Source organism: Phoca vitulina, unplaced genomic scaffold (assembly GCF_004348235.1).
Source record: "Phoca vitulina isolate PV1807 unplaced genomic scaffold, GSC_HSeal_1.0 scaffold20, whole genome shotgun sequence".
Lineage (NCBI taxonomy): Eukaryota > Metazoa > Chordata > Mammalia > Carnivora > Phocidae > Phoca > Phoca vitulina.
In genome coordinates, this window is record NW_022589723.1 from 32944324 (window position 1) to 32966521 (window position 22198).

At 39.8% G+C, this 22198-nt stretch overlaps 1 protein-coding gene across 5 annotated transcripts in view; it reads left to right on the forward strand.

Moving 5' to 3' along the window:
* The window catches only part of IQCH (IQ motif containing H), a 206262-nt gene that overhangs the window by 110419 nt on the left and 73645 nt on the right, over positions 1–22198 (forward strand). For 4 of the 5 annotated variants that reach the window (XM_032417799.1, XM_032417800.1, XM_032417801.1 and 1 more), the window contains exons 6-7: positions 7045–7128; positions 11223–11398. In XM_032417799.1, coding sequence (XP_032273690.1) covers positions 7045–7128; positions 11223–11398 — 260 coding nt within the window. Of the gene's footprint in view, positions 1–7044; positions 7129–11222; positions 11399–17406; positions 17680–22198 lie in introns of all 5 variants that reach the window. The other variant, XM_032417798.1, reaches the window with a different exon arrangement.

A 22198-nucleotide genomic window follows, 5' to 3' on the forward strand; every position in this document is an offset into this window, starting at 1 on the left:
GAAAAATCAGAGGTCTAAATAAAACCTAGGAACTAATTCTGCTTCCAGTTTCTCTGGCCAAGTTATTTCCTCCACTTTTAATTTAACCCCTGTGCTTCTTTATTACAGTGCATCATTTGGTGCTACACTTAAACTCAGTGACATTTTAAAATATATGGACATTAAATGAGATAGGCCAAGTGTGGAGCAGGTATATGAGGCCCCGCCAGCCAATTAAACCCCCAGTGATGAGTTTCCTCTCTTACTTCTCTTCCTCTTTTAAAATAAAAATAAGGAATTATTGGGATTTTCTCTTTTCTTTATGTAATCTTTTATTTCATTGCCAATTGATTTAATGGCTAAAAGGAATCTATATAGTTCAGCATCATTTTTTTTTCCCCCTCTGTGCATTACTTCAGCAAATTATCCTTGGAGCAAACACCATTAGTGGTCTCCAAGATACTCCCTTCCATAAAGTTGTGGATTCTGTTGTTGTGAGTGTCGTGAAAAAACAACATTTTTCTACTGCTCTGTACTATCACGGAGGCCTTAAAAATAGGAAAACTTACTTTTGTGTATAACTGACCCTATCCCAAATGTCCATGAGACAGTAGCTCCCTAACCCCACTCCCTTTTATGGAAAGATAAGAACCGGATGTCACCTCCCTTTGTGAACAGGGGCAAGGGCAGAGGACCACAGCCAAGAGTGTTACCTCTGAAATCACATTCTTACTATGTCTCCAAGCACACTGACATCTTTCTGCTTTCTCATTTTTGGGTTGACAACTCAAAGACACAAGAGACTTTGTTCTTAGGGCTAAGAAATTGGGACTTTCAGTCAAATCATCATGGTCTTCAACATGTATTTTGGCAAGTAAGCTATGGAATCCACAGTTCAGTTATGGCATTGTTATACTAGATCCTTGAGACAGATGTACTGCCAAGATCTCCCAGATACAGTTCCCCAAAATATACACATCCTTTGAGATCAGAAACAAAGTGCACTTAAACTGTCCAATTCCTTTTCAGCCTGAATTAAAATGAAAACACATTGTATTCATTGATGTTATATTCATCCAAGTAATTCAAATCAACACTCCTTAATTGGTTAGACCAGAGTTGGCCCCATGACCCTGTAATATTAAGTTACACAGTTGGCCTTGAGCTATCTGATGTTGCACCATGAAGTGCAGAAGCAGCACTGAACACCAGCTCATGAGCTCTTCATGAAATGGATTAGTATTAGGATATGGTATAAAGAGTCTTGCATTTACTAAGATAAAACTATACTCTTTGTCATCGCCTTCATTGTCATAAAAAAATATTAAAATGTTTGTTCAGCTGTTCTCAAACTTATACTTGTAACAACTATTGAGAACCCTAATAAGCATTGTTTCCATAGGTTGTATCTATCAATATATACTGTACTGGAAACTAAAATTGAGAAACTTTAAAAATATTGAATTTACTTTAAAACAACAATAGGGGTGCCTGGGTGGCTCAGTTGGTTAAGCGTCTGCCTTTGGCTCAGGTTATGATCTCAGGGTCATGGGATCGAGTCTTGCATCGGGCTCCCTGCTCAGTGGGGAGCCTGCTTCTTCCTCTTCCACTCCCCCTGCTTGTGCTCTCTCTGTCAAATAAAAAAAATAAAATAAAATCTAAAATAACAACAATAAATCGGTTACCAATGTAACCTGAATAACATATTTTTGTTAAAAAACCTTTATTTTCCCAAACAAAAAAATTTAATGAAAAGAGCTGCGTTGGTTGACAAGTTAGCAAATCTCTTAATAGAACATGGTTGGATTCTCATATCTATTTCTGTATTCAATCTGTTGCAATATGTTGTTTTGATTGAAGCATATGAAGAAAACATGGCCCTACGGAGATAAGTATTTGGAAAAGGGAAAACTGTTTTATACATTTTATAGCCTTTTCAGACAATTGCGTATATTCTTCTTTGATTTTATACCAAAACTCAACAGTGAATGGGAATTCTTATGTTAGTTACAATGTGGAATTTGAAATCCTATCAATAATTTTTTTGCATTTTGTGAAAAAGGTTATCATCTTAGTATTATTTTGAAAATAGTTTCGACCTTCCAGACTCCCTAAAAGGGTCTCAGGACCTTCTACAGTCTCTAGACATTGCTTTGAGAATCACTGGCCTTAGCTCCATGCAATAATAAAGTCACTGATAAAAAGTTCGAATAAGAGAAAGTCTTCCTTCTCTCTCTCTCTCTCTTTTTTAAAGATTTATTTATTTGAGAGAGAGAGAGTGCGCGATCAGAGGGAGGGAGAGAATCCCAAGCAGACTCCCCGCTGAGTGAGTGTGGAGCCCAAAGCAGAGCTTGATCTCACAACCCTGAGATCATGACCTGAGCTGACACCAAGAGTTGGACACTCAACAGACTGTATTACCCAGGCGCCCCAAGTCTTCACTCTTTCCAGAACCGTACAGAATCCATTTGGCCAGTTTAGTTTGAGAATATTTTCAACACTCAACAAATACTTCAGCACCTCCTGTGTCTTCTACGTCCCCATCACAAAATTCCCTAATCCCCCTCAGCAGCCCCCCCCGAAACAATGTTCAGTATAATTTTCATCAAACTGGCACTGCGTATACCACATACGTACATAAAGAACCCAGATAGGTGTCTCTCTTACTATCTCTTAATCTTTGATCTCAGTAGCTTGTGCTTTCACAGTTGCACAAGTAATTAAAACCTAGGTATAACCATAATGCCTCGATCACGTTTCTCTGGATGACTGCAGTATGCTGATGGGCAATCAGTTGTGACATATGTCACATGTTCCCTGAAAATTTTTATGATTAGAGTACCAAAGTTGGGTAACATTAACTTTTTTATGAATTGGAGTAATTCAAGATCGCCTCTATAACGATGTCACTTTGCTCAGCTTCTATCCAGTATGCTTTCTTGGATGGAAGGGAAAGGGTTGGAGTGATAGCTACTGCTATTGTCACCCGGTGTTGGCCCCTAGGAGTAGGGGATGCATGTGAATATCACACAGCACGTGTTTCAAAATGGGCAAATAGTTGAGACCTACTGCTCCAGTCCATCAGATTGAGGCCTGATTGACTACCATCTTAGGCCAAGGTGATCAGATAAATGACAACTTCTTGGTAACCAGAAGTCCATTGTTAACCTCTTCTCTGCCTTAGGTACCCTGTAAGGAATAGGACCAGGGGACAAAGGGAACTAGAAATCAATCACAGGGTGATGAGCAGGCTGTTCCAGAATATGTGCTCCAATGCAACAACAGGGGCCTGTCACATACCAGCCCCAAGGAGGCACAGTCACTGTGAGCAAGGCCTTGCTCATGGGTTTCTGCAGTTTCTGCAAAGGCAAAGCCAATCCAGCAGAGCTAGTTTCCTGGGTGCAAAGAGGCAATTAGCATCATCTGATAGGAGTTTGTGTGGGAGTGGAGATAGGGATGAGAGAGGAGAAAAACGCAGAGATGAAGGTGGAGGAATGATAACGAGTAACCACTGGTGAGCATCCTTGGTTTGGCAGAACAGCAAAGGTAGTTGGATAACTTCACAGAGGCATCTCTCAGGTATCCTCCTTTGATGTGAAGCAGAGGCTATAACATTTTGAGAAAAGATGGAATATTTTCGCATGTGATGGGGATGGCCATAAGGAAAGAGGCTGGGTCCCTCTCTCAAGTGGTAAGGAAGAAAGAGTGCCCCTTTATGCCAGTGCTGTTTTCTCCTAGGCTGATGAGGACCTAGAAAGAGCTACAGGTCCCACTCACCATTCTTTGAATTCCCACAAGTTCTCCAGATCAGAGACCCCATTTTATAAAAGTTGAAAGAAGAAGATGGAAGGTAGGCATCGTATCCATTTTCTTTTTTTTTTTTTTTTTTAAAGATTTTATTTATTTATTTGACAGAGAGAGACACAGCAAGAGCAGGAACACAAGCAGGGGGAGTGGGAGAGGGAGAAGCAGGCTTCCTGCGGAGCAGGGAGCCCGATGCGGGACTTGATCCCAGGACCCTGAGATCATGACCTGAGCGGAAGGCAGATGTTTAACGACTGAGCCACCCAGGCGCCCCTTGTATCCATTTTCTATCACCCTTTAACAAGTTCCCAAAAGCTTAGTGGCTTAAACAATAGAAGTGTATTATCTTAGAGCAATAATTCTGTAGTTCAGAAGTCTGAGAGGGGCTAAAAATCAAGGTGTCAGCAGGACTACACTCCTTCTAGAAGTTCTAGGGGAGAATCATTTCTTTACCCTTTCCAGCTTCTAGAAGCTGCCCACAAAGGTGTGAATGAGGAGAGCCCTTGGCCCCCTTTCTCCATCTTTAAAGCCAGCAACAAGCATCTCTATGTGCCTTTCTTCTATAGTCACACCTTCTCTAATTCTCTCCTCTCTTGCCTCCCTCTTCCACTTTTAAGGACCCTTGTCATTACACTGGGTCTAGCCAAATAATCCAGGATAATCCCCTTATTTAAAGGTCAGCCGATTAGCAACCTTAATTCCATTTGCAACTTTATTTCCCCTTTGTCATGTAACCTAACGTATTCGCAGGTTGCCGGGATGAGGACATGGACATCTTTGGAGGGCCATTATTCTGCCTGCTGCAACAATTGGAAATAAAAGTGAGAAAAGAGGCAGAGGCTCTTTGTCCCTTCTAGAGTTCTCTGCTCACATTTGGAGAGTCTTGCCTCACTCTTCTTTTATGCAACCACATTTATGCAAGAGCTAAATATGTCCTATCCGAACTGTATAGTAATTTGTAGGTTTATGTGATCTTGGACAAGAGACAAGGCACTTACCCTGGTTTTTCTTATCTATAACATAACAGGGTTGAAGTAGATGGTGTCTCAAAAACTCCCCCCGTGTTTCTATCTGACCTCTGAAGTACCAGTGTCTCTGCAGATTATATTCTGAAATGTGATGGTTCATTGCCACTGGGCAGGTCTGCTGAGTTCCCCAAGGCCACAACATCCTTGCCGATAGCTTAGTGGTTAAGTCACTATTGGATTTAATATATGTACTGCCAGCATTGATGAGCATCTTTTCACCTGGATGTCAACACATACTTTTGTGGGTGTATGAAACATAATAAATCTGACTTTTTAAAAAAATTGACTCCCAACTTCTGCTCTGCTGATGGCAATGTTCACTGCATTGTACCTTGTCCATGTAGAATGGTCTGTGGCTTGCCACAGGATTTTTTCTTGTTATGGGCTTTGGAAGCACATATACCCCATAACATTAAAATACCTTATGTTTGTACAGCACTTCACAGTTTACAAAATGTCTTCATATCTGTTACTTCATGTGAGCCTCTGTAACAGTGTTCTGAGATTGCTAACATTCAGTTCTTTAAAATGGGTGTATTTGTAGGGTTAACTGAGTAACCAGTTCTGTCATAATTCTGCATAGACATTTTATATGCGTCCTTGATCAGTGGTAACAGAGGTACCAAGTAATTTGTTGGAAAACTGACCTCCAGCACTTGATTGAAACACAGACTTACTCACATGCGGCAACAAAGTGATCAGACATCCTTTATATTTTAAATTGGACATCACCTTAATGAGACATCTCACACTGCCTTTTATCTTTACTTTTGAAAGGAAATGCATCCGTGGAATGCTCTCCGGCATTTTTCTTAATCATACTTTATTCTTTAGGCATTTTTCCTGCCTTCTTATAGTTTGGATATAGAAGTTATTCACAAGACATCTTCCTAAATATTTATCTGAATATAGATAGAATTATACATATGCAAAATCCTAAGAGTCCCAGTACTGCAATCACACATCAAGACAGCATTGTCTGCAGCGGTCTACACTTTCATATGTGGAAGGGTTCCCCAACCAATTTTAGAAATTAATAATTTTTCAAAAATAACTCGAACAAGCTATTTGTCCTTCTGCCTCTGTAGTTCTGAAGTTCATCTGCATAAAGCAAAAGGGAGACTTTAAGATGAATTGTAAGCTCATTTAATTTCCAGACGACGTCTAGTGTTTAAACACTGACATCAAAGCAAAGAGCCAATTATCAGAGTGCATTTGATCTGAAGCCCTGTTGCCTGAATTGCTATAGTTTTCCTTATGCTGAAAAGGAAATCTGTGTCACATCTCAAAGATGTAATATTTAAAATCACTTTATCTAAAGCAGTTTAACTTGAAACATGTGTTTGGGCTCACTAACCACAAGGAGGCATTGAAGCATCTCTTCAAAATGTGAAAAGCAATTTTACTCAAAAAAAAAAAAAAAGTTGCACCAACAGTTGCTGAATTTCATATAAGCAATTATACCTGCCTGTGAGTATGCGTGCCTTTTAAGTTCATGCTTTGATCCACTTATTTTTTTTTAACCCCTGTAATGCCAGCAGGAAGAGTTGCCGCTGTTTCTTCTTTTAGTTTTGTACAAGAGTAATCCACATGCATTTTCCTTCTGCTCTGTTTCCAGTGGACACGAAGGCAAACTGCAGGACTTCTATCAGTACTGACAAAGTAACTGCATTAACCTTTATTGCCCTCTAAAGGTTAAAATTTCTTTTGACTGGGTGAGCAGAAGCGTATTTCTTTAGTATTCAGAATTACCTAAATACATATTCCTGACAGCAAGGGGTTTCTCTGAAATCTGTGTGTTAGTTTAGAATGATTCTGGGGACACATCTTCAAAATGCCACACAGGAAGCATAAGTTAAAAAGAGCCAATACAGTTTGTTTGTTTGTTTTTTAAACTCTGAGCATAATTTTCTTCAATGTTGTTTTGAACATTCATGTTCAATGTCAGACATTTTCCCCATGTTTTTGTAATCTTGGTTCCCGGTGGTTTTGCTGGTATTGAAAAATGCAAACTCTTCTTTTGCAGAATATGCTGCTTAGCAAATCTTCCAGAATAATGCTTAGTCTCCTGAGAAGCAAGGATCTCATTCTTAGGAGTTAGACTGTGTCTGCAAGATGCTTCTGAGAAAATTCTTGCCTAGAAATGTGGACTGTGACCCCTGAAAATCCTAGTGTGCCATTTTGCCATACTGACTTGCTCTCTCTGCGTTTTGACATCTTGTTTACCTTTTAGGATATTCTCTGCCTGTGAGACAAAATATTGACGACTTCAACACACAGCAGAACATGCAGCTGGGGAGGCTGTGTGACATCTTAGGTACAGTAAACACTTTCACACAAATGACTCTTGGGAATGTTTATCAGAGGATGTTGATAAAAATGTTTAATTTTTGCTTATTTTTTTCCCCTGCAAGGAAAAAGTGTGGATTTCTAATCTACCGGCGGGGCCAATTAAATGTTTGGTTTTAAAGAACAGATTTATAGTGGCGTTGACTTGAATTAAAAAATGACATTTTTAACTAATTTATTTGGGTTGCCTTTTCTAAATTCTGAGGATTTCTCTCCTATAGCCCCAAATCCTCTTCATTTCCCGACTCCAGCAGTGAGGGAAGCCAACATTTTATATCTGTGTCAGTATTGTCTATTATGTTATCTGGGGAGTAGGTGGAAGGTGGTATCGGAAATGAAAAGAATTGTTTTCACTATAAGACTAAGAGGGATGAGAAGATAGGTTTTTTTTTTTTTTTTAAAGAAGTTTTTATTTAAATACATATCATCTAGTTATTAGAAAACAGGAGGTGCCTAGGAGATGGAATTCTTAGAAATATAGACCTCAGGTGGTAGATATTGCCTTGTAAAGGTCAGGCTCTGACACTGGCTTGGTCAGTTCTAAATCAGACACCAGCTTGGGCCAGGAGAGAACACAATAATGCCCTGGTTGGTGCTGCTCAAGACCAAGGTTCAGGTTAGGCTTAACACAAGGTCGCAAAGGCTAAGCACTAATACTGAATCGGTTTAGAAGCTACTGGCCAGAAATTCAGGGTAAACAAAAATTAGGTTTTTATTAGTTACCGAATAAGAACTTCTTTGTTTTGCGAAAATATAACCGCTATGGCCTTTATTTAAGCAAAACAAGGAAGAATTTTAAATTATCAATGACCAACTCAGCTGGCTCCCCGGAATGACATACTTTACATGATTCATATATATTTCAGCATCATTATTATTTTATAAATGCCATTTGGTAACAAAAATACATCAGTACTAGAAATTTACAGTGTCCTAAAATAATAATAGTGTAATTGCTTTAATCTATTATGTAGGCGCTAATATCGTTTTTCAGAGTTACAAAAAAAATTTTTTTTTAATGACTTGAGATTGATTTGTTAGTGCTGAGCTATTTCAACTAAAAACCTGACTGGGTGGAAACCACTGAAGTGCAGCAGAGGGCAGACTTTGCTCTAATTTATTTGAATTAATTTTTTTCTTTAGCTTTTTATATACCCTTCTATATATAGCACAAACCATCACCAAAGAATTTCTTTACAAAAGAGTCTCATTATTAGAAAACATTTGAAAATATGAGGTTTCTATTTTAAATAATTCAATAGTTCAGTCTATGTCTTACCTGCAATGGAAAATTTCACTAATATGAACTTTTCTGAGAGACTATGAACCAAATGCCTTTTTTTGGTACACTGTCTTCATGATATAGCAATCTGATCCCAAAACCTCTTCAAGAGATGTAATGAAAGTTTAGAAATGGTAGTTAGAAGGTAGAAAAAGTACTTGCTTGTGAAATTTTTTTTAAAAATATGAAGAAACTAGGAAAAATAGTAATTTTATATAAGAATAAATGATTATCTTTTTTTTTTTTTTAATTCCATTAATTCCTAGTGAAGTGTGTTGACTTTTTGCTTATTCAGGGAAAACAAAGAGAATCTGATTAGGTTGGTAAGACCTGTCATTTGGATATTGGCGGTGAAGTCAGGTTGTCAGGTGGAGACCCCAATGGCTACCAGTATTTTCAATTCCTAGAGGAGTTAAGCAAGAGAGTGACCATTATTGACTATTGACTAGCGATTAAAGCAATCTTTGTCTTCATATTAATTGCTTTCCAAAATTACCTGTCAATTAATTTTGAACATTTGCAGATGCACAAACAAATATTGGATATTCGTGTTAGTGATATGTATTCCTTTGCCAGAAATGCACAGGGAGGGTGAGATGAGCAATATGATTTGTTGTTATTTGTAACCTAGAAACTGCTTCCCAAGAAAAATTTAGTTTTCTTCAGCTGTGGAGTCTTTATTTTTGTTGTTTGTTTTTATGTCTTTTTTTAATACTTAAAAAAAATCCTAGTTTGGTTTTTAAAACCAAATAAAGACCATATCCAAAAGCCACACTGAAGTTAATTTAGATTGATTTTGTCCAGATCTTCGCCATTTAACCAGCTTTTTTGCACTTCAGCGTTTCTCTAAAGAAGAGATAAATAACACTACCACTAAAAAAATAGACACAATGATTCCTTCAGAAGGAGGGCTGTGAGGTACCCTTAGTTTAGTAAGACACTAGTCTCCTCTTGCAAACCCAAAGTTTGGGATAAATAATTTGGTCATTCAGCAACTGGATACAAGTTATTTACTGTCTCCTCAGTTAATTTATTTTAAGGTTTATGTGACAATTTGGTTTCAAAATCAAATAGGGGCCACTTACATATTTACATTTATGGAGTGCCTCCTCTTGGCTCAGCACGGGGCCATTCAGCACAGGGCCAGTTTGGAGGACACCACTTCTCCAGGGGGAGGATTTCTCCCACAGGCCATTGATCTCACTGATTGTGTGAGATTCTCTACTTCCCAAATCCCTCCATCCTCCCACATCCCTCCGGTCAATCCACAGGTATTTACTGAGTGGCTCCTGCACTCTCCACACCGTACCCGGGCTTGGTGGAATATAGGAAAGAGCACACACCTTGCCTTTAAGAGTTTGGAGAGACAAGATTAATAGATTTGAGACAGTAGGATGAAATGCCCGAGGATACTACATCATGTTGAATCTTGGGGGTGCTGTTAAAGGGAGCACAAGCGTGGAGGGCAGGGTGTGGAATCACTGTCGGCTCCCCTAGTCAGGGTGGGCCGTGCCGCAGATTCCTGCAGCTGTATTGTTTACTGACTACCTACTATGTGCCAGATACCGCACCAGGTGCTTTACAGGTATCCTTTCATTTAATACGCTTCAAAACTCTATGTCCCAGGTGATTTTTTTCTCCATTTTGGAGATGAAGAACTGATGCTTACAAAGGTTAAATACTGTGCCCAATGTTCCCAGGCAGCTGAGCTGAAATTTAATCAGTCCGTGTTCTATATACTCTTGTCAAACTGAACAGAGGAGTCCTCAAATCCCCTCTGAGCCCTACCTGACCAAGGAAATATTTTACAGTTCTGCCTCCCCCAAACTTCCCAAAGCACCTGTTCCACGTGCTTCACTGGGTCCGCCACTCTTCACCTTGTTTGAAGGCTGTTTGTGCCCATGAAATGGTCGCTCCTCATGGGCATTATCCCAGCTGCTTTGACTCCTCATTTCCCTCCATGTCTAGCCAAGTGCTTTGCCCCTGCCGATCAACCAGTTATTTTATGAATGAATGAATGACTCCAGTGGCTGCTGATTCCCTGTCCCAAGTCCTTAAAATATTAAAACCCTGCAGTGGGTAATCTCATCTCACTATCCCATTTGGGTGGGATATTTAATTAGGATTTCTTCCTATGTACATACTAAGAAGCACAACTTAAGAAAGACAGTTAAATTAAGACAGCATTTCCTTTAAACCAAGAATCACTAGATGTCCTATTTAAGTAATATACTCCTCTTTGGGAATGGAGCAGGGAAAAGGTTGGTTTCCTGAAATAATCATTGCTATGGTCATAATCAGACCATTTATTTGGACAGGATGTTCCCTGAATTGGCCCTGCCAAGTCCAGGCAGAATAAGAAATTGCAACTTCATCAGCTTTCTAAAGTTAATAGCTCTGTTTTATAATTTACTGAAGTTAATGGGATAAATTTTTAAAGCACTATGCAATTCCCATTGATGTTAATGGTAGTTCTGGGGCTAAATCCCTATGTATTATTTGAAAGCACACTTCCATAGTACCTCACAGCCCTCCTTCTGAAGGAATCATTGTGTCTTATTTTTTGGTGGTGATGTTATCTATCTTTTCTTTAGAGAAATGCTAAAATGCAAAAAAGCCAGTTAAATGGCGAAGATCTGTACAAAACCAATCTAAATTAACTTCAGTGTGGCTTTTGGATATGCTCTTTATTTTAAACTGTGCAACATCAATCTGATGCCAGAGTTCAGAATGTCATTTACCTTTATACCAGTAATTAACATTGTGCCTGTTGTTTTTAGATGCCAATGTGAGCGTCATCTACATCTGCTCCATTCAGATGAACGATGAATTACTGCAGTATTACAATAAAATCCTGAGTCTACAGGCAGCTGTCAAATCGGGGAACCTTGAGGACAGAAGTGACCTGCAGGACAGGTTCAAAATTATCACCCCTGAAGCTATAAACATCTTCCCTGTGAGTCTGTCTTCTAATTACTATGGCTTCAGGGATGCAGTAAAATTAAATTGGAAATTTTATAACTTGCAACGCTCTGGTACACATCAGTGAAATATTATTGCAAGTTTAACAGCTTTACTGATTAGACTACTAGTTGGACTGTAGGAAATAAATATCCCAGTTTAACTTGCAGACTTAGTTGAGCTACTCTTGCCCAGTTTCTCTATAGCTGAAGCCTAATTGCAGTGATTCGGTGGTACCATCAAGTAGGTAAATTTATAACATCTATAGTTCCTTTTCCTTAATTTTGTGTGGTGGACGCCAAGACAGAGAAAGGCTGGGCCCACCTTTGGTCACCAAGCTTGTTAGGGACAGAACCTCGACCAGGGCCCCTGTTTTCTGATTTCCACACTGCTATTCTTTGTTACTCCCTGGACTTGTTTCCTCAAGGGAATTTGGCCTGATTTACCACATCACAGGGTTCATAATGAATGAGGTTCAGATTTTTTTTTTTAACTTGTACTGATTTTTAATGAATGGGATGAATTCTAAATGGAACTCCATTCCCACATAAGAGCTTTTGGGAAATTCATGGAGTCACAAGCGCAGTGCAAGAGATGGCTTGAAATGAATTTCTCGGGGCACCTGGGTGGCTCAGTCATTAAGCGTCTGCCTTCGGCTCAGGTCATGATCCCAGGGTCCTGGGATCGAGCCCCGCATCGGGCTCCCTGCTCAGCGGAGAGCCTGCTTCTCCCTCTCCCACTCCCCCTGCTTGTGTTCCCTCTCTCGCAGTCTCTCTCTCTGTCAAATAAATAAAATCTTAAAAAAAAAAAAGAAATGAAATGAATTTCTCTATGTTTTAACAAGAATTTAAGCTTTCCATTTTAAGCAACCAACATTTTAATACCTAATGGACTACACAATTTTGAGGAGACTTTTTTTTGTATAATTAAGGGTCTGAATTTGCTGCTAAAGATAGCTCTCTCCACGCACAAGTGGGATGCACCAAAATCTATGCTCTATTTATTGGCAAAGAAACCGAGGGCATGCTTTACTAGCTATGTGTTGTTGCTACCCATTAACCCTTCAGATGCATGATGTTTTGACACCCCCCCCAAAAAAAAGGCCTGCCAGGGCTGAGTATGTTTGCTATAACATTTCTGCTTTGCTAGTATACTCAGTGAATTGTCATCAGGATTTACTCTCTTCTTCCAAGATAAACATTTTATTTTTTCACAACTGGATACCTCAATGTTCCCCCCAAGCTCTCTGCCTAGCTCTGTTTCATGGGCACTGCTTGGCTATGGAGGAGGATACAGGGGCGGGGTGAACAAGAGAAAAGACAGGGGACAAATCATCACCACTTCCTTATGCTCTTAGGAACCTCCCAATATCCTCCATCAGGGCAAGGATTGCTTGGTGCTCTCTAGCTATCCCCTGGCCTCAGTGGCAGGGTCAGAGTGGACATTAGAAAGCAAGGAAGAAAAAACTATCATTACTGTGTAGTTAATTTCCCGATTTTATCCAGCCAGAAAATGGAGCTAATGCCTAGTAGCTGCTGATAAGGAGTTTCTGCACATCTGAAAAGTCCATATATATCAAAGAGGCATGGAATGGGAAAGGGGCACTAATTTGGGAACAGGAAAGTGAATGCACAAGTAACATTTCTTAAATGCTTAGCACACATTTTCTCATTTGGTCCTCAGAACAATGCCAACAAGACAGAAATGATCAATCTCTTTCTATGGCTGAGGAAACCAAGTCTCATTTTCTAGTCCAAAGTTCTTGGTGGGGTCAGAGTCTAAACTAAAATCTGTCCGACCCCAGAACACTATCATGAATTGGAATGATTGCGTTGCTCCTGGATGCCCCTGTGGCTTAGGCAGCTCCCTTTACCTTTCTGGTCCTCTGATCTTCATCTATACAATCAGGTGATGGGTAAGGGCATTTCAAAGACCCTTCCAGCTCTACAATCCTGTTACTTGAGACAGGTGCCCTGCAGTCCACTCTTCAGCTTCTAAGCAAGAGATAGGCAGTTGGCACTAACAGATGCACTGAGTCACATTCATAGTTAGGTCTGCATCTTGGTGAGTAGAAACGAGTAGGGAATATTTTAAGTGCTTAATACTTCTCATAGTTTAAATTTAAATTATTTGAGTAATTAATCACTCATAGGCAATCAACTTTTTAAAATACAAAAATTAAACTCTCACTTTCACATCAGTTCCCGCTCATGTTTAGTTATTGCTTTATTTCCTTTTAATGGGTTTGAGAGATTGTATCAGTGCTGATTTTCATTCAAATGGATGGCTTTGAGGAGATTTTTTTAAAGCATGCCAAAAATCTGTTTGTACATCTCTCCAAGTTACTATGTGATGCTTGAATCTGTAATGGTAAAAAGTGCTCTTATAAAGTCATCATGTCTGGTTGTGAACATTTTAATGTTTACGAAGACATCCCAAACAACTACTTTTTGTTTCAGGTCCAAAAAAAAATTAGTGGTGATAAATCAAATGTATGTATAATGTTATGGAACTGGGAACATTTTAGACTTTTGTCATCTTTGCTAATCTGCTGCCTGGATCTGATGATCATGATTTTCTCTCAATGGTCATACAAGACCCGCGGTCAGTAACGTGTTCTGTGCCATCACTCACTCGTATTCAAATCTTTACTAAACACATATCGAACACAATACTATGGGACCATCTTGCCTGAAGAACAAGGCAGGCCCACAGATGACTATAAACCAGAGTCCGGCTGCGTGCTCACCAGGAGAGGAGCCAGAGCCCCAACCTGACTGGAAGTGGCTCAGAACTCCAATATTAGGTTCTATCACTGCATCTGCCACCCCCTCATCACACCTCATAAACTCACCAGACCTTCACTACTCAGTCTGGAGAATGGGAGAAGTTGTGGTAACTGCAGCACGAAACTGTGCCAGTCCCCGGGTTTCAATCTTGCCTCTGCTGTTTGCTACGTGTGTGACTTTGGGCAAGTCACTTGAGCCTCCGTTTCCTCACCTCCAAAAGAGGAGCTGTTCATTGGTACAGTGTTCTATGGATCAAACAAGAGAATAGTGTCAGAGGCTTTGGCCTTGTGACCTTGACACTGAGAGCACGGCCACCTTAAAGCATTCTTCTAGGTACCCTGTAAAGCTCACCATGTTACATATATTATGACTCAAGTCCCCAGTTCTCCCCAACACTTAATTTTTTTACCTTTCCTCATTGTAATAATTTGTGGGGTAAGGAGAGGGGTGAGATAAACAAGGAGAAAAGATGGTGATTAACCAGATGGGAAACACAAACTCAAGAGGAGGTACCAGCCATTGTGTGGTGGAGCACTGGGTTTCCCAGAATTGCAGTCTCCAAAGTAGGTGTTGAAAATGGATTTAAATAATGGTAGAAAAGGCATATGACATAGATCTAAGAGCTTAGAATAGAACACTTGCCCTGGAAGAAGGGCCCTATAGTGTAAATTAGATAAATCCTCTTCTCAGAGGGGCTCTGTTTTTTGTCTTTTATTCTAACTGGGGGCAAAATACACATAACATAAAATTTACCATTTTAATCATGTTAGGTGTGCAGTTCAGGGGCTTTAAGTACATTCCCACTGTTATGCAATCATCGCATTATCCATTTGCAAAACTTTTTCAACATCTCAAGCAGAATTTCTGTACCCATTAAACATTAAGCCCAGAAGAGCTCTGGTTTGAAAGGGAAAGTTATTTCAGAGCTGGAAAGACCCCAGAGACTTCTAGTCAATGCATCATTTGAATATGGGGGCTGAGGCTCAGAAAGGTCGAGTTTTCTAAATCACCTTGCAAGTTACAAATTCAGGCAGGACTGAAACCCAGGGGCTCTCCTCGCTCTCTTTCTCCCATACTCATCATTACATCTTCTAACGGTTTGCAAACTGGTGCTGCTAACATTCCCGGAAACAGTTGCGTAGCTTTTCTCCACATTTTTATGCCATGTTGAGTAGATAATTTTGACCAGAATTGGGGAAGTAGGTGCGAATCTGCAAAATCCCTTAATTCCCTTAAGACCCTGGCACCTTGCATTATATAATTCGCACGGCATTTTTAATGACTTTATTTTAAAAGAGAGTTTTTCTCTGTAATAATAATTAGTACCATTTATTGAATATCAACTCAATGCCATGCATTATAACAGGTGTATTACATTCATGATCTTATTTTAGCCTTAGAGCAACCCAGCAAATAGGTATTTTTATTTCCACTTAACAGATGGAGAAACCGGGGCATTCTGGGTGGCTCAGTCAGTTGAACGTCCGACTCTTGGTTTGGGCTCAGGTCATGATCTCATGGGTCATGAGATCGAGACCTGAATCTGGCTCCCCACTCAGCAGGGAGTCTGCCTGGGGAGTCTCTCCCTCTGCTCCTCCCCCAACTTGCTCTCACTCTCTCTCTAAAATAAAATAAATATATCTTAAAAAAAAATACAGGGGCACCTGGGTGGCTCAGTCGTTAAGCATCTGCCTTCGGCTCAGGTCATGATCCCAGTGTCCTGCGATCGAGCCCCGCATCAGGCTCCCTGCTCGGCAGGAAGCCTGCTTCTCCCTCTCCCACTCCCCCTGCTTGTGTTCCTGCTCTCGCTATCTTTCTCTCTGTCAAATAAATAAATAAAATCTTTAAAAAAAAAAAAAACAGATGGAGAAACTTAGGCAGAGGGAGTATAAGTCACTTGCCCAGGTTCAGGTAGCTTATAAGTGATAGAGCTGGATTCTAAGCCAGCACTCCCAAGTCCCTAGCACCTTCGCACGTGCCGTGATGCCCTCCTCTCTAGAGGAAATGAGCAATCTTGGGTTCTCATATTCCATCCTTGGCTAATGTCTTTCCTATGCCCATCCTCACCTGATTAAATCCTCCCTCATCCTTCAAAATTCACCTCAACCCCAAACTCTTTCATAATAATAATATGAACTAACATTCATTATGTGCTTATTATATAAGTGCTTTCCATGCATTTATCTCACTGAATCTTCACAGCATGCCTATGAGATGGGTACTGTTATTATACTCATTTTACAGATGAGGAAACTGAGGTCCAAGGAGAATGAGTAATTTGCCATCTCCATGTCCCCACCAGCACATGGCCTCTGCCTCCCTCCTCCATGACTCCCAGCCCTCTGTAACTCTTTATGGCTCTTCTCTGCCTTGTATTGGTTATCCATTGACTGTACTCATTTGTGTTCCCACTCCTTGAACGCAGAGACATGCTTGTACTGGTTTTGGTATGTGCTGACCAACTGGCTCTGTCCTCCGCCCCTCCTAGACATGCCAGAATTGTTTATTTTATTGAATGAGCAGTCACATGTATTACTGAGTGAGGTCTAAATAGTCAAAATAAAAAATAAATAAATAAATAGTCAAAAATAGAAAGAATTTTCCATTGGAAAATAAATTTAAGTCTTGCTGAAGTTTTCAAATATTTTCTACCCATGAATCCTCTCCAGAGTGTTGGCTAAAAACCAAAACAATCATTATAAAAGTACATATTTTCTAAAATGGACTTGGTGGTCGAACTTTGGAAAGAGAGTATTGAGTGCCCTTTGCCTAACCAGTCACTTGAAGAGTTGCCGGATTAAGAGTCCCATATAGTCAAGCATACTGTAAGGCTTTTTTCTTCATTTTTTGTATTGATTTTCCAGACGCTTTAGTGTTAAACCATGCCAGAAGTGTTGCAGAGATGAATCACTATTTTCCAAAGGCCGCCAGCCTCTTTTCCTTCTGACAGAAGGATAATTCCACATGGATCAAATAAATACAGATGTGTAGTAATTAGTTCTATTCCCAGTGAGCCTATTTCCAACACACTAAAGATGTGAGCGATTATGGAGCCTCACCCCAACAGCTTTTATCAATTTAAACTGCTAAACAACAGGATAGGTCATAACCCAGCCTGCTATTAATAATGCATTTATTGTGTGCAACATTATAAATTAGGCATATGGACTAGGAAAGAACACCTTTTAACAAGAACGATATGGTCTCCCCCCAGAAGCATCATATGTGCCTGGCCACTTACCTGATGTACAGTCCCAAGGCGATCAAGAGAATAAAAAATCTCATCCAAGGAAAAGAGGCCTACATTGTCAGCGGGCTCCTCCACAGAGATGATTTGGCTGTGGCGGATATGTTAAACTTACCCATCCTGGGTCCAGAGCCTGAAATAGCTCATCTTTACAGTAGCAAGTCTGGAAGCAAATGGGTCTTCGAGAGCGCCAATGTGCCAGTCCCTCCTGGAGTGTATGGCATCTATTGTCACCAACAGGTATGTGGGTGGACAGAGTGAGGCTCTGTTCAAGTATGTCACACCCTCTTGACCTTGTGGGAACTTCAGGGCTTCTGAGGCCAGCCCTACCCGATGAAGAATATATGGAATGATTAAATTATTTGATGGGATCTGCTTGAGGCCTTCATGTTTCAAAGGCTCTTCCTGTTGGCCTTGCAGAAATTGCGGGGATTACTCAAGATATTTACTCATTTGTGTTAAGCCATTGAAGGCCCTGTCCATGTACTAATCCGCTCTTAGTATTTATCACCTTAAAATGGATTAATTGATCATCATATTAGCTAGCCAGTCATTTAGGAGGACCCTAGGAAACGTGAGAGGCAGTTTTGGTGAAAAGGAGCAGGTTTGGAAAACCCCAGTGAGCGAGCCTTTCTGCTGAGTCAGGTTGCGGAGGTCCTACAGCAGAGGGCTGCAGACATCCTTGGCTCTCAGGAAGGGGCCATAAAGGCAGTAGGAGGAAAATCCCAGAAAGAGGACAGGAAATGGATCCAGAATAAAACTACCTGCATCTGTGTCTTTGCTTTGGACCAGGTCTCTGGCTATGCATTCCTCCAGCAGACAGGATCCTAACTATTTAGAGAACTATAATATTAGTCACTAGAAATGATCTTTAAGTCAGCTCTGGCACGTGTTCTCCCATTTAACCATTACCTTTTTTCACAAGAAAGAAATAAAAAGACAAATGGCTGTTAACATTTCCTCACCTCTGTTTCAGTAGATTTCTTAACCATGACTCCTAGCCAATCACAACTACTGCAGGCATCCAGTTCTCAGGAACCTAAAGAACTGTGCTCAATGAAGCAGTGTGTGAGGGACGACACTTAGGGATCCTCCTTCTTCCCTCAGTCGCTCGATCATGATGTTCTATATGTCCCCAGAATCAAGCCTTTCAACAAACTGTACTTCTCAGAGACTAGTTTGAAGGTATTGTTAACTTATTAAATTGCCCTAAAATGTTTCAGTCTTGCTAGAGTGTTCTTGGGCAATACATGGGCTCATGAAGGAAGTTGCTCTTAAAGATGGCAGAGTCTGGACAAAGCACAGGCAATTTTAGTGAGTGAGAGAGAGGCTCCCCCTAACCTGGTGTGCCCCACTGTTCACCGCCATTAGTCTCCACTGGAATTTGAAGGTAACAAAGTGGATCGCTTGACTCTGCTTCCCAGTGGAATACTCAGCTGAGAGACTTGAGACAAGTGAAATGCACTATAAAACTATAATTTTACACATGTATATTACATGAAACGGTCTTCAAAACTTTAAAATGTATGTGCAAAATTTATATGAAGTCTTGCTTTCATCTTGACTGACAGAGAACTCAGGCCATCTTTGCTAGGAAATGTTTTAGAACTGTGTACAGTTCACTGTGGAATGCAGTAAAACCTCCCTCTCATGCTGGTATTCAGAAGCAGGATTAAAAACCTCCTCGTAGACAACTTGGATTTGAGGGATGTCATTTAATCTATGGCATGTGCAAATCGTATCACAATAAACCAAGTTATCACTGACTTCCACTCCACTTGTTTGAAAACGTTATGTCTGAGGTCATCAAGAATTAAAGTACTCCATTGAGATTTTTCCAGATAGTGACTGCCCTACCTAATCTATCTGAGTGTGTCAGCGTTTTGAATTTGCAGATGGTGATGAATCAATAACGCTGACTTTTTACCAATGTGCATCATAAACTTAAAGCCGGTGAAAGAAAGCTGTGATTATTTTAATTTAGGTGAATAAATATTCCCAACTATCAGCTGGATTTTAGCAGTTGACATTTTTCTACTTCTGGTCTACACTAGTATAAAATGAATGGCAATTAAAAAATATATTACCTCTTTTGAACAGATAGACTCAAATAGAAAATTGATAAATGTTTGGAAATAGCATAAAGTCATTTGGTTTATGATTAAGTAATTTATTTGTTTATTTTTTAAATCTAGCATGAGCCCAGTGAGCATTTCCTCTTTTGATCCATAAAGTAACCATGCAAGCTCTCTTTCTGACATGTGCTCTGTATAAAGTATTGACAGCTTCGGTTAAATAATCAAAACTGGCGATGCTATTTTTAAAGCACTGTTCAATTTTCACTTAAAGATAGCACATAATTCTTTCCAGTGGTGCAGTCTTTACAATACTATTGATCCTCTTCATTACTGTAGGGGATCCATCAACAGACACCCATTTATAGGAATCTCAGAAGCAACAAATAATAGGATTTGGAAGACACAGATAATAATTCTGTTAGTAGTTGAAACCTCCAAATATACAATATATCTGAACATACAGTGAAAAAGGCTATGAAGGCCAGAACACTAAAAAGGCTGGAACACCTTTCCTTACATTAGCAAGAGAATTTCATCAGATATTAACAGCCAGAGACCATTTCTACTTCTGCAAAGTGCGATCATGATACAGCAAAGTATGATTAAATATAGAATCTGTCTTCTCAACACATTAGAGAAAGAAGGGATGTAACTCTGGAATATTACAAAACCTTCCTAGGCTATGCTCATAGCCATATGGTATGCAGACAAGAGTACTTGTCATTTAAACACCAAATTATCTACAGACACTACTTGATAATTAGGGAGCTAAGACAATTCCATTTCCACCCTAATTGAATACCCCATGGTGGCATGGGGCTTCTGGGGATCCCAAGTATGCCCATTTTGATATCACTTCCATACTGCTGTGTAGTGTAACACCCCCAGGAAGATTTGCTGAAAAGACACAACACAAGAGAACAGATTGTGTCTTTAATCAAAATAATTTTAATCTACTAGCTCCAGACTTCAACAGAACTACAATCTTGAGTCCTTTCACGCTCTTTGGTTAAAAAACCAAAAATTAAAAATCCATTTGGTGAGCAAAAACTCATCTAAAGAGAAGAGAATGTCACAGAGACCTCCCCAAGTACAGAGGACCATAGTCAAGAGAGCTCAAAAGAGAGAATGCTTAGTACTATTGTGTTTCTTTCTGGGTAATACAGACCACAACCTTCTGACGGGAAGACCAGACAAAAAATCATTCTGTGATCTAATGGGTTGTTTTTCTCCAAGGCTCTACTAGTAGAGTATTCCTTATAATCAAGTAATCTGGGCTATAGACTTTTGCCTGATTCAAATTTATCCTAAGTGGCTTAATTGACTACAAGGAAAATTGCTTCTCTTGCTCCTCTTCTGACTTCTTTCTCCATCTCACCCTCCTCCTCCACCTCTCTGCAGGCTGAGGTAGGCAGCATGGAGGAGAAGGAATGAACTTAGGTGCTGGAATCAGAGCATCCTGGGTGGAGTCTCTGCTTTTCCACTTAACACCAGGTGATCCGTGATTGTGGGCAAGTTATTTAAATTAGCTGAGTCTCGGGGCACCTGGGTGGCTCAGTTGGTTAAGTATCACCCTCCAGCTCAGGTTAGGATCCTAGGATCCTGAGACTGAGCCCTGCCTCGGGCTCCCTGCTCAGTGGGGAGTCTGCTTCTCCCTCTTCTTCCCCCTCTGCCTCTCACCCTGCTCATGCTCTCTCTCTCAAATAAATAAATAAAATCTTTAAAAATAGTAATAATAATAAATCAGCTGAGTCTCAGTTATTCATATATAAAATGGAACTAATAATGATGCCTGCTTCATATTTGCGTATTATAAGAGAAAATCATATAAAGAGCCTAGCCAAATGCCCAGCTCCTATGGAGAGTTCAGTAATGTTAGATGTTGCTATCCTTGTGATAATAAAGCTTCAACTTCTATCCCTTCCATTTCCATGGGATTGAGCCCAGTTCTTGCTGGAATACTGTTTCAAATAAAACATAGTTGTTTTCATTAATGTTTTATCTCCTTTATCTGTCTTGTTCACATAATACGTATGACATACCTGGCCAGTTGACCAAACAAATGCATTTCATGTATGTTAATGAGGAAACAATTAAACCTTTATAGGTTATAACATTTAGAAATGTTATAAACCTCCAAACAGTTAAAGTTTTCAAGACTATAACTCATTATGGTCTTGAAACTATAAAAAAAAAAAAAAGCATTTGAAAAATCAATAAGTAAACACATAAAGCTCTAGCGGTGCCTGGGTGGCTCAGTCAGTTGAACGTCTGCCTTTGGCTCAGGTCATGATCCTGGAGTCCCAGGATGGAGCCCCGCATCAGGCTCCCTGCTCAGTGGGGAGTCTGCTTCTCCCTCTGCCCCTCACCCCGCTTGTGCTCTCTCTCTCTCTCTCTCTCTCTCGCTCTCTCTCAAATAAATAAATAAAACCCTTAAACACATAACGCTCTAAAAAAGAAACAAAACAACACCAAGATTCAATTACAAATATTCAGAGATTCTTTTGCCTTCAAAAACCCCAGCAAAATGATAATTTCAGAATTTCTCAAAGTAAGACTATACTTTTAAACATACCTTTGGTCCCAGGGGTTAGTGGTTTCTTCACATCATATATATATGTATGTATATATATATGTGTGTGTATATATATATATATATATATATATATATATATCATATC